The sequence below is a fragment of the Spinacia oleracea genome, chromosome 3 (genome assembly GCF_020520425.1).
Source record: "Spinacia oleracea cultivar Varoflay chromosome 3, BTI_SOV_V1, whole genome shotgun sequence".
In the NCBI taxonomy this organism is placed as follows: domain Eukaryota; kingdom Viridiplantae; phylum Streptophyta; class Magnoliopsida; order Caryophyllales; family Amaranthaceae; genus Spinacia; species Spinacia oleracea.
Window position 1 is genome coordinate 60517132 of NC_079489.1, and position 15462 is coordinate 60532593.

The 15462-nt window shown below is 36.2% G+C and overlaps 1 protein-coding gene and 1 long non-coding RNA gene across 7 annotated transcripts in view; one reads left to right on the forward strand and one right to left on the reverse strand.

Moving 5' to 3' along the window:
• The first annotated feature begins 168 nt into the window (after positions 1-168).
• Positions 169-9838, forward strand: LOC110799686 (uncharacterized). Of its 6 annotated transcripts, none has more exons than XR_008930548.1 (15): positions 169-379; positions 553-606; positions 1470-1663; positions 2256-2314; positions 2397-2512; positions 2875-2936; positions 3049-3283; positions 3786-4004; positions 4119-4182; positions 5868-5938; positions 7658-7750; positions 7832-7933; positions 8244-8353; positions 8925-9013; positions 9639-9838. It is a non-coding gene; the product is annotated as an uncharacterized lncRNA (long non-coding RNA). The 6 variants fall into 6 exon arrangements; XR_008930547.1 differs by lacking the exon at positions 8244-8353 and adding an exon at positions 845-879 and having other exon boundaries at positions 170-379; XR_008930549.1 differs by lacking the exon at positions 8244-8353 and having other exon boundaries at positions 170-379; positions 2245-2314.
• Positions 9839-11426: 1588 nt separating this feature from the next.
• Positions 11427-15462, reverse strand: part of LOC130470361 (uncharacterized) — a 33391-nt gene continuing 29355 nt past the window's right edge. The window contains exon 2 of the mRNA XM_056840363.1: positions 11427-12830. Within this exon, the coding sequence (XP_056696341.1) occupies positions 11612-12727 (1116 nt within the window). The 5' untranslated portion in view covers positions 12728-12830 and the 3' untranslated portion in view covers positions 11427-11611. The remainder of the gene's footprint in view (positions 12831-15462) is intronic.

Here is a 15462-nt window from a genome sequence, read left to right on the forward strand (position 1 = left end):
TTCTGACCCGAAACCAGACCCGACCCAATTATGAAAAACCGAATGGACCCGACCCGTACCCGAAACCGACCCGAAAGAAATATAACCTGAAATGACCCGACCCGAACGGACCCGACCCGAATCCAATCCAAACGACCCGTTTTCCAGGTCTAGGCCCAACCTCCTCTCCCTCAGTAATGGCGCCCAACCTTCTTTGCCACATGTGATCTTCTCATCTCCCTCAGCAATTGCACCCAGAAAAACTCACCAGCACCGCCGTCTCAACCTCAACCGCCGTCTCTGTCACCTCCTTGCCGACGTTGATGCGCGTTTCTTCTCCTTCTGTAAACCGAATAATGGTGGCCGGCGGGGTAGGAAAGCGAGGAGTAGAGCTGTAGAGGTTCGTTGTTCTCTCTTCTCGTGATTTTCCGTGCTCAATTTATCTTGCGAAATGTTACTAATTGAAATTGATTTATGTTGCTGAAATTGGTAGAGTTTTTTAATTTTGATTTTGATTTAGAATTTTGATTTAGGTTTTTTATTTAGGATTTTGATTTAGGTTTTTTATTTTAGGATTTTGGCTTGGAGGCATTAGGAAGTTCAGGAGCATGAACACCTATTTTCGTGGTATGTAAATTGTTATTCCAAGTTCGATTTTCATGATTTCTTGGTAATAATATGTGTGTGAATCACATATTGTGGTCAAATTTCAACTTAATTTCGCTCATGATTTAACATATAGTATATAGTATGTGGGTAATTGAAATTTGAATTGGGTAATTATAAATTTATAAAGATATAGTATTGATTTAAACTAAATCAATCAAGAATTCAAGATTATAAACTAAGTTTGGTTTGGTTTTAGACAGAGACAAAAGTTTAAGGAAGAACTCTTGCAAGGTATCTTCAATTTCTCAATCTTCTCCTTAATGACGCGGGAAATTATTTTATCAACTGTCTATTTAGGATATTTGATTTGGGCTTAATTTTTTGACGATGTGGGTGGTGAAGATGATAACCTTATGTTGTGGTTAGGTCATTGCATAATCATGGATTGTTAAAAGAATATGTTCTTTGATGTAAATAGTTGTTTATACTCTGGCTTATCAAGTGGAGAGATGCAGACAAACAAGTACTTAATGGTCTGGTAAAAAGATGGCTTAGGGAGTTAAAAGAGATCACATAAGAATTGTTGCAGGCTCATTTTCTTTTCTAGAGGAGCATTGATGGTCTTAAGTCTTAACCGAATTAGTTGTAGGTTGGAGTTTTTGCAGTTATTTGTGAAATTTGAGTATAGTGCTGAAGCATTGCCTCAATTTTTGTAATCTAGGGATTTTAGTTGATTTCTTGAATACATCTTGTCTCTGGAGCGCTCGAGCATAAGCTCTGGTATCTAGGATTTGTTTAATTAAAAATTATTTTGCAGTCCAATTTTTAGGGTTTTTGTTTGGTGCTGTCCATTGTTCTGAATTTCTGTAATATTCTCGCAGATTTGAGGGAGATCGCGATTCGCGTCAGCTTTTGAAAACGGGTTCTTATATTAAGGAAGCATGTTTATGAATTTAGCTAATTGTCACTCACATAGAGCGGGAGGTTGAGCAACTTCGTTGGAAAAAAAATCTTGTGGCAAACAAGAAGAAAGGAAAGCTCGAACCATCTGGGCGCCAGAAGATGATAGAAGAAGGTAACAAAAGTTACATGTTGTTACTCGCATGGAAATCTTCTTAACTGTGGAATAAAAAAGAAATTTGGTTCATTTTACATTCTAAAATTATGGGACCCTGAGTTGATTTAAGTTTTCGAATACTCTTTTTCTGTTTGCTTCATCTGTGTCCTATTCGTCCGTGTGTTTGTTTTTTTTTGCCTTTATAGCAGAAATGGGTTTTGTAATCTGAACATGTAATGGAGTTTGAGGGGGTTCAATTTGATGATAGGGGTTGGTAATATTTTTAAGGTAATGAGCCAACATAGTAAGACAAGCAAGAACCCTTTTATTTATGCACCTGAGATCTACTTTGACATTGTATGAGGTGACAACTTTCTTATAGTGTTGTAAAGATACATGTCCTCCGGCCTTTACTTTCTTGGATATCAGGTTAAGAAATTTGTTAAGGCGTATCCTTCAGAAAATAGGCATTTTTTGCTTTGTCATGCTCAAAAACTTAAATATCTGGAACTTTTCTATTGGCAGATTAATTATTTTGTAACTTTTATATTGAGGCCTTTCTTTTATTTATTTGAATGTAGTTGTGACAATAATAGTAGCTTTTATGCAGGTACAGAGATATCTAGCTAGCAATAGATGGACTGAAATAGCCAAGGTGGTCTCTGGGAGGTAAGTTATGCTCTTTTAGCATTTTCTATTTGCATTCATATTGGAATGGTGCTTATTTTATGTTTGTGTATCTCGAATGCAGGATCGATAATGCTGTGAAGAATCTCAAATCCTGTTGATGAATTCCATTAATGAGTAGTAGCTTTCACCTGTTGTTGACGATCTCGAATGAGCTTTTTTCGTTTCTGGAATTTGAAGGTTTGTACTGTAGTTTTTATTTCAATGGAGGATTTCGGAATTTAAAGAGATAAAACCTGTAATAAAACCTGTAGTAATCATCAAAACATTAAAATGTGTGGATTATTTGGACGATTGAACAATTGGAAAATTTGAAGCTTTTTTTGTTAAATCAATTTTTGGTTAACGAGTTTTGGAATTTAAAGAGTTAAAACCTGTAATAAAACCTGTAATAATCTTCAAAATGATTAAAATGTGTGGATTATTTGGACGATTGAACAATTAGAAAATTTGAAGCTTTTTTTGTTAAATCAAATTTTGGCTAACAGCATTTCTGATTATAATCCGTCTAATTATGTTTGAAATTTCTGCAATTATTACAGCTGTTTACCTCAAAATCGATCGATTTCTTCAGTTCCCTGGATGAATTCGGAGAGAGGAACAGGTAATTAAATGCATGTGAAAGAGTGGGAAAACGACTGTCATTTCTGTTCAATTTCTGGTTGAATTTTCATCAAATCATTATTAACCTTGTGTACATCGAATCTGCGTTTCAGCAATTACAAAGCTCAATCATACAGAAAGAACAACAATACTGAAGAAAAGGAGGAAGTCGTCGCTTCAATTTCATATTCCACCATTTTTATTCAAATCAGCTCAATCTGAAGCTTCATCTTCAAATTTGCAGAGTGTTGAAGAATCTTCTGCATTTTACAACTGTTTCTAGAATTCAAAGATTGAAGTTCTGATTTAATCTTCCTTTTTCCAGAAAATTGCAAGTTTTTTCTTCAGGTAATACAATGCCCTTAAATTCTTTAACTTCAACTTCGAACGAATTGTCAGCAGATTTGTATGGTGTTTCCTCCTCATATATTCCATTATTCTTCATGACCGACGTTGCTGAAGTTAGATTCCTTAATTAGATCAGTATTAAAGTCTTGTGGATTTCCTTAATACAACTTCTTGCCTGAATATTAAAATATGTAGTCTTGGAACTCATACAAAGTACTCCTTATAGAGCATACCCCTATTCTCACAACAAGTATTACATACTCATCTCCTGTTGAATTTATTTATACAACCTTGTTGATTTTAGAAATATGGGATTTTCCTGTTTGATGTTCAAATTTTTGCTTTTTTTTAGCATTTTTTTTACGGTAGTCAGTCTTGGGTATCGTTTTTTAGCATTTTGCAGTGGATTTTTTTTTGATGTTTGACTTTTAAAGATCTAATTTGTTGGTAATTCCTACATTTTTGTGCAGTTTGATTTATCTTGTTGTTTTATTGTTCTTAGGGTTTATCAGTCCGATCATCAATGCCCACGAAGAAGCACGTGAATAAATTGAATCGATGGGAGATTTAAAAAAAAAAGGCATGGTGTGGGTTGTGAAAATGTGGGGCTTATCTACAGATTCGTTGTCCGGTTGTAACGTTCGGTTCTTCTCCCCAAGTCCAGGAGAATCCATTTTGTAGCTACTACTAATCTCACCATGGTGTTGCGACGGCAATGAAGGTATTTCAATTTTCGCTTATCTTAATTATTTCGTTTCTTAATTCCTGATTATTTTTAAGATTTTTTTTTTAGATTGTTTTTATTATTAAATTTTTTTTTTTTTTTTGATGGAAGACATCACCAAAATGTTCGTGATTTTGAAGTTGGTGTTGAGCTTCTTTACATTATTCTTCGCAAGGTAATTTCTCTTTTTTTTAAATATTTTTTGTTCTTGAATTTAATGTAATTTTGGGTTAGAATGGTTGGTAATTACGTTTCTGTTGCTAAGTAGGTTGAATTGTGTAAATTAGGTTAAAATGGTTGAAAACCGGGGGACTACTCGCTCTGGTGGTGACAACTTTCACTTAGAGTATTATGGCTTCCCTTGCAAAAAATTAGTGCAATGTGCTTTAGGTTGAAAGATCCTAGGGTTGAAAATAATGATCCTGGCTTCTACATCTTCCCATCTGTTTATTATGGCTTGCCTTGCAAATAATTAGTGCAATGTGCGTTAGGTTGAAAGACCCTAGGGTTGAAAATACTGGCCCTAGCATCTACATCTTCCCATCTGTTTAATGTCTAGGGACCCAAAAGGCTGGGCAAAGGTGTTTGTGATAAATGTGGAGCTTTGGGTCTAGCCAGACGTTATTGATGATAGTTTTAACACCTCGCTTGCTGGTTTGGTTGCCCGAAGAAATGATTCATCGAAATAATGAGTCGCCATTGATATGGACACATCTGGCAAAGGAGATATAAGTCCATGTTGTGGTATTCTGGTGATAATGTGGTGTATGTTGTTAGAAATGGATGCTCTAATCTCTCACAATCTTTTTTTTTACTTTGGAATTGGGTACTTAGTATTCATTACTCTACTTGTTCGTTTTAGTCCAAATCAGCAGGGAGTTGTGGTGGTCTCCTTTAATAATATCATGTGCAACTGATAAACTTAATTACTTCTATATGGACACAATGTCTTGTATTTTGTAACTTTTCTTATTATTAAATGAGAATTTCTCATTTATCTATAAAGGGAATTAGTAAAAAGAAATTAGACTATTTTTTTTGTCTGTTGGATTTGTTCGCTCTGTTTCTTAAGGCTAACGTGTATGTTGCTTCCCCGTATGCTATTTAAAATTTCCCTGGTGAAAATTGGTTTGCTACTTATCCCTAAATTTTTTATCAAAATTTTTAATTATTTTAATTTGCCCGTATTTGTCGCAAACCCTCGAAATTAGACTGGTTAGCTGTGAATTTTTCGTGATTAATAGTTTCCCAATTGTTTAATAAAGCATGATTTCAAGTAGTACTTTAGTGGGTGTGAATTGAACGACCGTTTATTTCATCTTTTTGTTGGTGATTGTTTGTTGATTTAGCGTTCTTTTCGCGAAAAAGAATTGGGATTTTAATTGGAATATCATGATTGAGTTGTGGGATTTCCCATTTGTTTGAAGAGAGGGATCTTAGAATTGGAAATGTATGAACTTTAGTGATGTGGGGTTTCCGTAATATGCCACATTTATTAGGGTTGGATTTTTTTGAAGGGGAGTATGCCATGGGATCTCCTTGTTTATCGGTATTCCAGGACTCAACTACGAGGTTTTTATGTGGAAATTGGCAAGAATGTTGGAGGAAAAACCGCATTAGGAATAAGGATTCTAGCAAAGATAACTTGAATCCATCTGCAATAGATATTTGATAAAATTAGTGAATCTGCTTGGAGTATGTATATGCGTCCTAGGGGTCCAAATGGTCTGTTTATAACTTTATATTGATCGAGGATGAGTGGCTAGGTGAGGGAAAATGTAGAATATTTGTTCAATTATTTGCTATGTTGAGCTCCACAGTCAAATTTGCCGCGTCACTTATATGTTGTAATGCATGCAGGATTATCAAGTAAACGCATTGGTCTACCTTTAAATACCGACCAGTTTGACCAATATAATACGACTCTTAAGGTACGTTGTTATCCGGGTCAAGATATATGTGCATTTGTCAATCATAGCTCATTGACAAAGAGCTATGATGTATGCATACATAATAGTTCTTTGATATGCCTGTAATAGTTTATTCCTCTTGTATTCTTTTCCTGCCGTCTGCATTGTATTCTTGTGCTCTTGGCCTCTTAGGAATCTTTACTGTCCGTAATACGAACGTTTATCCCTTGGTTATATCGTTTAGTCCACAGAAATATTAGTTTTACAACATTATTTATACAGTGGTGAATTCCCCTCTTGGATCCCTAGATGGAGAGTGAGGATTTAGTCATATGATTCAAGGAGTAGTCTTAGAGCATATCTCATTTGAGCTTTTTCGTGTGCATTTTCTTGGCTATCTTGCCGTGATATTTCAGAACTGCATTAATTTTTGCTATGATTGGTAGGACTTGGGATAGAATGTGGAGCTGAACAGCTGAACTACTGTGTTGTATAGCATAATTAAACTTATACCTCATCTTTTGTAACCATTTTGCTCCTCTGGACCCTGGTTGGGAACTAAGTTCGATTTTGCAATTTTAGTTAAATTGTCATTTATCTGAATCATGAATTAAGGAAAATTTTCTTTCTCTTCTTCCCCCTTCTTTTTCCATGGAATAATTGAAAAAACAATGAAAAGTATATCTTTATTATATGTCCTATTTGCTAGCCCTATTCTTTATAATCAACCGGACAGTTCATGCTCTCTGGAAGGTCCTTGAGCTCTTGGCTGCTTTCTGGCTGAAGGGGGGAAAGGTCTCTCGATTTATAATTGGAGGAGCGGATTCATGTTCGATTTAATTTATAGTTAAAGGCTTTCCATCTGACCTATGGATTTAATTTATACAGTACACTAATATAAAGTTATCCAGGTAATTTTGCTTCATTTTTTGACATTCAAATGGATTACTGATATTGAGCTTTCATCCAAAACATTTAATAGTTAAAAGTTATCTTATTTTAGTCTGGATTTTGAATTTAATAGATTGGTTGGGAGAAATAATCTCTATGGTAGAAAATTTCTCAATTTAGATTATCTACAAGGGTGAGCAGTCTGTTTTCGTGAATAACATTCACTTTCATAATTACACTCCCAACTTTCTGTAATTATATATAATAGTCGGGTTCATTAGGCATTGTTTTTCTCAGAATTCAATTAATATTCCATGTGAAAGTTCTTCAATCTGAGTATTTTGTTCTAATGGGTCGATTCTTAGTTTAAAATTAAACTTTTGACTGGACCATAGTCATGAAGGTGGTCCAAAGTAATATATGCTATGTTGTTTCAGGCTCTCCTGAAATGCAAGTATACTCAGCTATATCTTTAGAGGGTATTTTGACACTTTTCATATTTCGTTAATTGCAAGTTGATGGCCGGCGCGCAAGTTTGCTAAAAATTAGGAAAAAAAACTTGTTATTAGCTTGTGATAGTTGAGTAAGGTTATTTTAAAGCACGTGCCATATTGTGAATTCTAGACCCATAATATAGATTCTTCCGTTCTAGAAATAAATTCTGATGGAAGTCTAATTGAGGCAATATTGTTTTTTTTCCAAATATATCTTGAATCCTAGACCCTTAAGGATTAAGAGTTCCATCAAGAAAGAAATGTTGATGGACCCTATAATGTTTTTTAGCTATTGTATAATGATCCCTTGGGATTATTTCTGTTTATAACGTTACAAATCTTTGCTCGTCTGTAGGGTTTGATACATGTGGCAAGCAAAGCTCCAAAAAATGCACATGCTCACTCTTTACTGGTCTTAATGTACCAAAGATTGGGTCAGCCTCAAAAGGTTGCTCTAACTTCACTATATTTTTGGTTTTAACTCAACATATGTTGATTGTGCGACTAATTTTGTAGAGTTTTCTTTCAGGCAATGCCTGACTATAAGAAAGTAGCAAATGATTTATTCCGTTTTGATGAGGGGATTGACATGCCAAAGTTGTTATCATTGGTCCAAATGCATCTTCCATAGGTTTGTGATCTAATGTTTTAAACCATGTTTCAGTTAAGAATGTAATTTTCACTAAGAGTGTGTTTGGGTAACAAATCAAGGGCCAACAGTCTTAGCTATATTCTTGAAGTTGTTAAGAGTGATCTAAGATTACATAAGTGTGCATCTGTAGTTAACATGTTTTTGTGTCCATTAGAGGGAGGGAACTTGAGGTTAAACTGTTTGTGGAACCTGACAAGTATATGATACAATGCATACAGAAAATTTGGCTGCCTTGGTAAAGTAGTAACAATTTATCTGCTTTTTATGTACTTGATGTTGTTATTTGCAGTAATGATAGCTTCTATTGGGACATAACGATAGCTTCTATGGACATATGTTCTTCAAAGAATCAAAAAAATGATATCTACATATCGATGGTTCGAAGTTTACATATCTATGGTAAAGTCCACATATTGGGGTAAATTATTAAACACGCAATGGGTTGATTTCTAATTCTTTGTCTCATCCAACATTTCAAAGGACACTGAACCACTAGCTATACTCCTGGTGATGTTTTGACTGTACTAGGTTGTTTTGCGTTAGATATGGTTCTGTCCTTGTGTAAAAGTGGGGTGGACTGTTCCATTCATTTAGTTAAGTCTATCAGTTGGAATAACTTGAACTGTCCCACAATACCTGTTAAAGTGGGTTGGTGTTAGGTCGTCTTAAACTTGGTATTTATCCCTACGGGTATAATTTCTCAAGGTACTAACCTATCATGATTATGTTATCTTACTATCTTAGGATTTGTATGATGTTTCATGTTTGAATTTTCTGGTGTGGCGGTTGTTTTCTTGCTTGTTCCAAATATAGACTTTCCGTTGGTCAACAATCTACTCTTTTGAGTAACTTTCTCTTACAGGTTTCTATTTTGATTTAAAATGTGGAACATCGTAATACAAATAGAAGTAAAGCTGTTGCTTTCCTGGGTATGCTTAAGTTTCTGATTCTCTTTTTGGATTGTTTGTAGGTAGTGATCCGGCTGCTAATGTTACCCTCTTATCTAGCCAACCAGTGAAGGATTCATCAACCTTGGAGAGCCTGCTGAAAAAGCCACAGGTAGACTATAAAACTCTGGACATGCACGGCTTTGGAAATCAATGCTTATTCAAAGTAGAGAAACAAATATTTACAAAACAAATGTTATAGATGTATTTATAGAAATCAGTAAGAAATATATTTCCTCCTTTAAATACAAGGTTGTATTAATTAACCATACTTGAGATAATTCAATAAAAATAGTTACACGATTGATTTTTTTTCTACCTTGGGGGACGGCGCGCGTTAGCGCGGCGGCCAACAACTAGTTATACTAAGTATAATGAACATGTAAATTGTTTCAAATACTTATTTAAGTTCATTAGTTGAAGCTTAGGAGCGAAATAAGCCATTTTAGTCAAAATATGAATTATAATGAACAAACGAGCCTTTAGTGCATAACATGACCAAAGTAGGTGAGAATGAGTGTTTGAAACATAAAACTAAGTATATTAAACATCCAAAATGTTTAAAATACTTATTTAGGCTCATTGGTTGAAAGTTAGGAGAGAAATAAGCCATTTTTTATTATTATAAGGTTCATTATTTCATTGTTGTGAGCAATTTATGTCTTACTTTAATGTACCATACAATATTTATCATATAACTAACATGTTTTTTTTTCTCGATGATCAATCTTCTTTAGGTATTCAACAATCCGAGGGAGCAGCCTTTTACCATTGAGTAGATAAATGAAGTTCGAGAAAAGTTGGCAAAGTTCATTACCATTTATTGTCTTTCATATTTTCTTGTAGTGAATCTTAGATTATGGATGCTAGTTTTTCATAGGATTGTAATTTAATCAATTTTTATATTTATAATTATATACTATTCAATTTAATTATCTATTAATTGGATACTTTTTTTATGTGATGTATGGAGGTTAACTAGTATGTGTGGTCTAGTTGTATAATATATGTAGTAGCGATATCAGTTATATAACAAATTTCTACATCAATTGCGGCTCATTTATATATCAATTGCTGCTCTTTTTTATGCTTGTGCTGCCCATTTTTATGTCAAGTGCGGACTAATTTCCAAAATTGGCAGCAAAAAATTAGTGCGGGCTCATTTTCGAAATTGGCAGCACAAACTTTGTCAAGCGCGGGCTCATATTGCAAAATTGGTAGCACTAAATTTGTCAAGTGCGGGCTCATTTTGTAAATTGCCAGCACTTGAAGTATCAAGTGCTGCCAATATTTTGGCAGCACTTGAGAAACATCAAGTGCGGGCAAGCCATGTGCTGCACATGTAAAAGCCCGCACTTAACCCCTTAAAATGAGCCCGCGAATATTGGCATCACTTGAGAAACATCAAGTGCGGGCAAGCCATGTGCTGCACATGTAAAATCCCGCACTTAACCTCTTAAAATGAGCCCCCACTTGAGCTTTTTTCATCTAGTGCTTAGTCATGGCATTCCTTATTTATTCTAAGCATTTCCTTATCTAATGCGACCCTTTTATTATTAATAAATCTATATTTATGTTGGACCTCCTAATTAGGTACGTTTAGGAGTTACAAAATACTAAAATACACCATTATATTCATTAATATCAGATATTTTGTAAAGTTCGGTAATAAAAATGAAATTATCGATATAACTGAATAGTGAATAATAAAGGTAAAATGACCTTGACCTAAGAGAATCAAGAGATTGAGTGTTGCAAAAGATTGTTAATTTCGAACAACTTATTTACAATTTTTGCGTTAAAGTATACATGACATACGCAATCTCACCTGTGTCGTGTTGGATAATTTCACAGGGTTTAATGTATCTAACGAATCAATTATAAAAGGTTCATTCTTCCTTAGTCATGTCATTTCTTATTTATTCTAAGCATTTATTTATCTAGTGCGACCCTTTAATTATTACTAAATTTATTGGGTTTGGTCGAACTCCGTTACTGGTTCGGTCAAACCCGAATTTCTCTGTTTTTGTTCTGTATTTGGGTGCGATTGCTGGCTAAGGGATGCTGCAATTGGAGTTGATGGAGGGGGAGTGCAGAGCAGCGATGCTCCGATGTTGGCTGCTCTTGGTGAGTAGGCGACGGTGGTGTGGTGAGGTGTTGGTGTTGGTGTTGTTGCGTTGCTAGCTGCAGTAGCAGCTTGGTTGTTAGTGGCGAAGGAGTGGCATTGGTCTTAAGTAATTTACTATTTAATGTAGTAAGTTCTAAGTAACAAATAGGAAGTCGCGAAGTATATGAACTTATTAATATATTTATAAGTTAGGGTCACCCTAGATAAGGAAGTAGTAGAATAAAGACATAAGCGATTCCATAACTAATTAATTAAGAACCTCTTATTTGATTCGTTTGTTAAATTACGTGTTAAATTATCTAACACGACCCTGATTTTTCTTACATCATGAATACAAATTATCCAAGGTAATATACAAATTGATACCATCAAAGGAGAAAGATGAAAAAAATTAATTAAACTACATCCATAATATTGAAGATGTAATACATCTATTTGTGCAAGGATGGAATATTAATTAGTAAATTATCTATAAATATTACATCTACCAAATATCAATGTTATCCAAAAAATTTAAATCCAGCAAAGTAATTCAGAGAATTTAAATGACAATATTATTTCTTAAACTAGCTACTAGGCAAATTACCCCTGTATCTTTCGCAGAGCAGCGGCCTTCACTTTGTACATTGTGGGGACTGGCACTTTTTCTTGAAACCGCTGATCAGCAAGTACAACCAATTCTGCTACTTCCACATTAGGGTTAGCCCTAACGTCCTCAAGCAAATGGGTAGTAAGCCACCGTACGCCAGCCATTCTACTGCGCAGCAACTTCTTACAACTATGAAGCGGCTGCATAGTCTTAATTAACCACTTACTATCATCAGGTATCGGAGTGGCATGTACTCTCCATCTCCATTTTTTGTCAGCACACTTGACTGTGTATCTATTACTTTCCGCTTTTACCGTTTTCATATTAAACTTCTCTTGAACACAGAAATCTGTCAAAATCTCACGTAGACGTTCTTTGTCATCGAAGACCATCCCCACAATTAAACTCATAGCAATTGGTTGTTGCTTTTTTCCCTTCTTTGTCCTTTTAGCAAAGTTCTTTCTCCTAGGAGTCTTTGGTGGATCAGTAGGAGGAATTTCGTCACTCTCTTCATAACATAATTGGGCAATAGGACCATCCTGGAAAGCATGACATGGGTCATGGGAAGCAGAAGAATGAGTTGGGTCAGCAGAGCAAGAAGAACTAGGTGTGCCATGTGTAGAAGGCTGAGGTGGAGTTGGAGGATGCGGGTTCCAAGGGACATTTGGGAAAATATTAAAATAAATATTTTCACCTTCATCATCACTCTCAATATTATAACCAGTAGCTACAAGCTTCACTTCAGCAATTTCAATGGGGGAATTAGAGTCCCCTAAACTACAACTCTCATAAAAGTTCAAGAACTCTTCATCCATTTCTCTTTTCCTACGTTCTTCCTCTAATTGCTTCAACTTTTTTAACTTCTCTGCTGCCTTTCTTTCTTTTTCGGCCAGAAAATGTAACACTGATGCATTGGGCTCAACGCCATCCTCAAGAACTATATTAATATCGGTGTCCTTACACATTATAAACATAAGAGTCAGGTTCAAACGGTCCAACTCCACCATTTTCAAGGTATAGGAACAGAAGTACCTCAAAATTGGATTAGGGGGAAAAGGAGAACCTTCGTTATCCATCTGCTTTTCCAGGTCCTCCAATAGTTTGTTCATTCCATAAAACAAAGGATCATTCACGGGAATATCATACACCTTTTCTCCATAACGAACAACCAACCACCTAAATTTTGAATTTTAATCCATTTTTTCCAGCAACCTAACATAAACAAACCAAACAATTAATATAAAAGTACAAACTACAACTAAATATTAATACACAAAAACGTAAACAATCAACTTAATAAAAGAACAGGAACTTTAAATTAGTTTACACATTCTTTAAGAAACTAAACATTATATTATAAGAGAAAAGGTGCGCGTGGCATTTTAAATGCTCTCAACCCATTGGGTCAACCCGAACCCGAAAGTTCTGGGTCTCGAACAAGCATTTATAAACCCGAACCCGAACCCGAAAGTGACCGACCCGATTCAACCCGAACCCGAAAACAATTTTTTACAACCCGACCCGACCGACTCGTTTGACATGTCTAACCACAACTGATTCAACAATTGAGGCGATTAATTTCCCAACAATTTTAATTCGAATTTCAGAGGAAAGTGCAGTGGTGAGAAGCGTTCCCAAAGAAAAAACAAGCTATTCTTCCATTGAAAAAAATGCGAAGAAGAAACAGAGGGTTAATATTATTAGTAGTGGTAATGTTACTTCATACATTTTCTTTTTTGATAATCAACACAAATAAATTATTAATTTAGACATGCAACCACAAATTCGAAATCAAAACTGCAAAATGATGTCAATTAGAAACCAAAACTGCAACTCCGATGACTCAACCACCCTTTAACTCACCGTTAACTAGACATTGATTTTTTTTTTTTTAATGCATATAATATCAAACGCCCAACTGTAAAATAAAAAAAAAAAAAAACTAAAATCACGATAAATCAAATTCTAATGAAGTTTATTTCTTCTCCAACAATTCATGAATACTACTTAAAAAAGACAAAAGTAAAATATCTTGCAAAACAAAAAAAAAATGAAAAATTCAGTTGTATCCATTAATTTTGTCCCCCTGTTCTACCAAAAATCTCCCAATTTTGATCAAGTATTGGAGATGTATCAACTTAGGGATTGCTCAATTTAAATGTATCCGTATCCAACTATTTTTTCCCAATCAAAACTGTTCCGGTGTTGTAAAGATGGAAACAATGGGCTTCGAATGAAGGCCCTTTCGTATGTGTTGAAGATCTTGCTTGTTTGAATGAGTAGAGTCCGAATTCACCTGCACAAGAGCAAAGTCACTAGCCTCGGGGGTGTTTCCGAGGAAAGCCCCTCCGATGCCTAAGTAAGAACGATGCTCGGATTCTAGAGAGAAGTTCTCTAGAAGAGTAGTCTTAAGGCGATAAATTGGACGTACCTTGAGGTGTGAGCCTTGGCGGCCTATTTATAGTGTTTGCATAATAAATGCCCATAGGTCATTTATTGCTATTGGGCCTTGGGCCTTGATGGATGGCTGACTAGCCATTGGTAGGTTTTGATGCTGTTTGTTTAGAGCCATTGGGCTTTGGACTTAGTGGCCCAATTGAGAATCAATTGGGAGCCCAAACAACATGCCCCCCAGACCCGGTCCATTTAGAATTAAATGGGTGGGTTTCCAGCTGTCAGAAGTCCAAAAGTTCCCTCTCTTTTTTGAAAAGAGATGACTTGCATTGATGACAAGTGTGGGAATTTGTATTGTGTCGTGGAGATCATGGGTTGAGGAAGTTGATGCGCCCCCTTTCTTTTCTATAAATATTGGGTGCTTTGCTCCTTTCGAACTTTTTACTCCTTCTTTCAAACCTATTCTCTCTCTAAATTCCGGCGATCGCAGTTTTCAAATTTCTTCAGATCTACGAAATTCGGCCAGCTTTAGACTTCGGGAACTTGTGTTGTTCGTTTTATCGGCGAATTCCGCTTCGGAAAAAGGTAATTTGTTTCTGAATTCTCCTTTCTTCTTCGTTTTTCCTTCTACCCCTCAATCTAAACCCTAGACCGAGAATTCGCGACCATGGCAAAGAATAGGGGCAAAAGCAAGTTCGTCGTTGGCTCCTCTAGTGAGAGGGAGAACGTGCCTTCGGGAAGGTTACCGAAAACTTCGAGGGGTCGGCCTTCGGAGAGGCCGGTGGAGAGGCGTTCGATTGGTTGGGATGCTTCCAAAGATGATGTAGTTGGTGGGTCTAGCGTGTCTGAACGCGCAACTTCTGGTGAGAAAGCTGGCTCTTCGGGTGTTCGTCGTCGCTACCCCGAGTTTCCAGTTCATTGGACGGAAGCTGATCCGAAGGGCAGGTATGCCTCAATTTTGCACGAGACCACTAAGATCGACGGTCCGTTGGAGAAATCGGTCAGTGGTGACTGGTTGGTGGAAGCGAAGTTGGGGAATTATCATCGGAAGGCCGAGGAGCTATACGGAATTCAGCACGCCTTGGGGTACTGGTGCGAGCTTCCTGAACAGGAGCGTCCTCGGGTGACTCATCCACCGAGAGGGTTCATTTCCGTGTACACTCATCATTTGGAGAATGGTCTCCGCTTTCCTTTGGATTCGTTCGTATCCGAGCTTTTGGTGTCGTACAACATTAGTTTGGCCCAGCTCACACCCAAATCCATGAGGCACATAATCGGATTCAGATGAGTGTGTGACTTTGTCAATTTCTCTTGCTCTGTCGCTGTTTTTCGGGATCTTCACGATCTGGTTCTCAATCATGCTTCCAAGGGTGATGGGTATGGTTGGTGGACCATCGTCAACAAAAAGTCCCGAAAGAGGGGGGAGCCGAACTACATTACGGCGTACCCT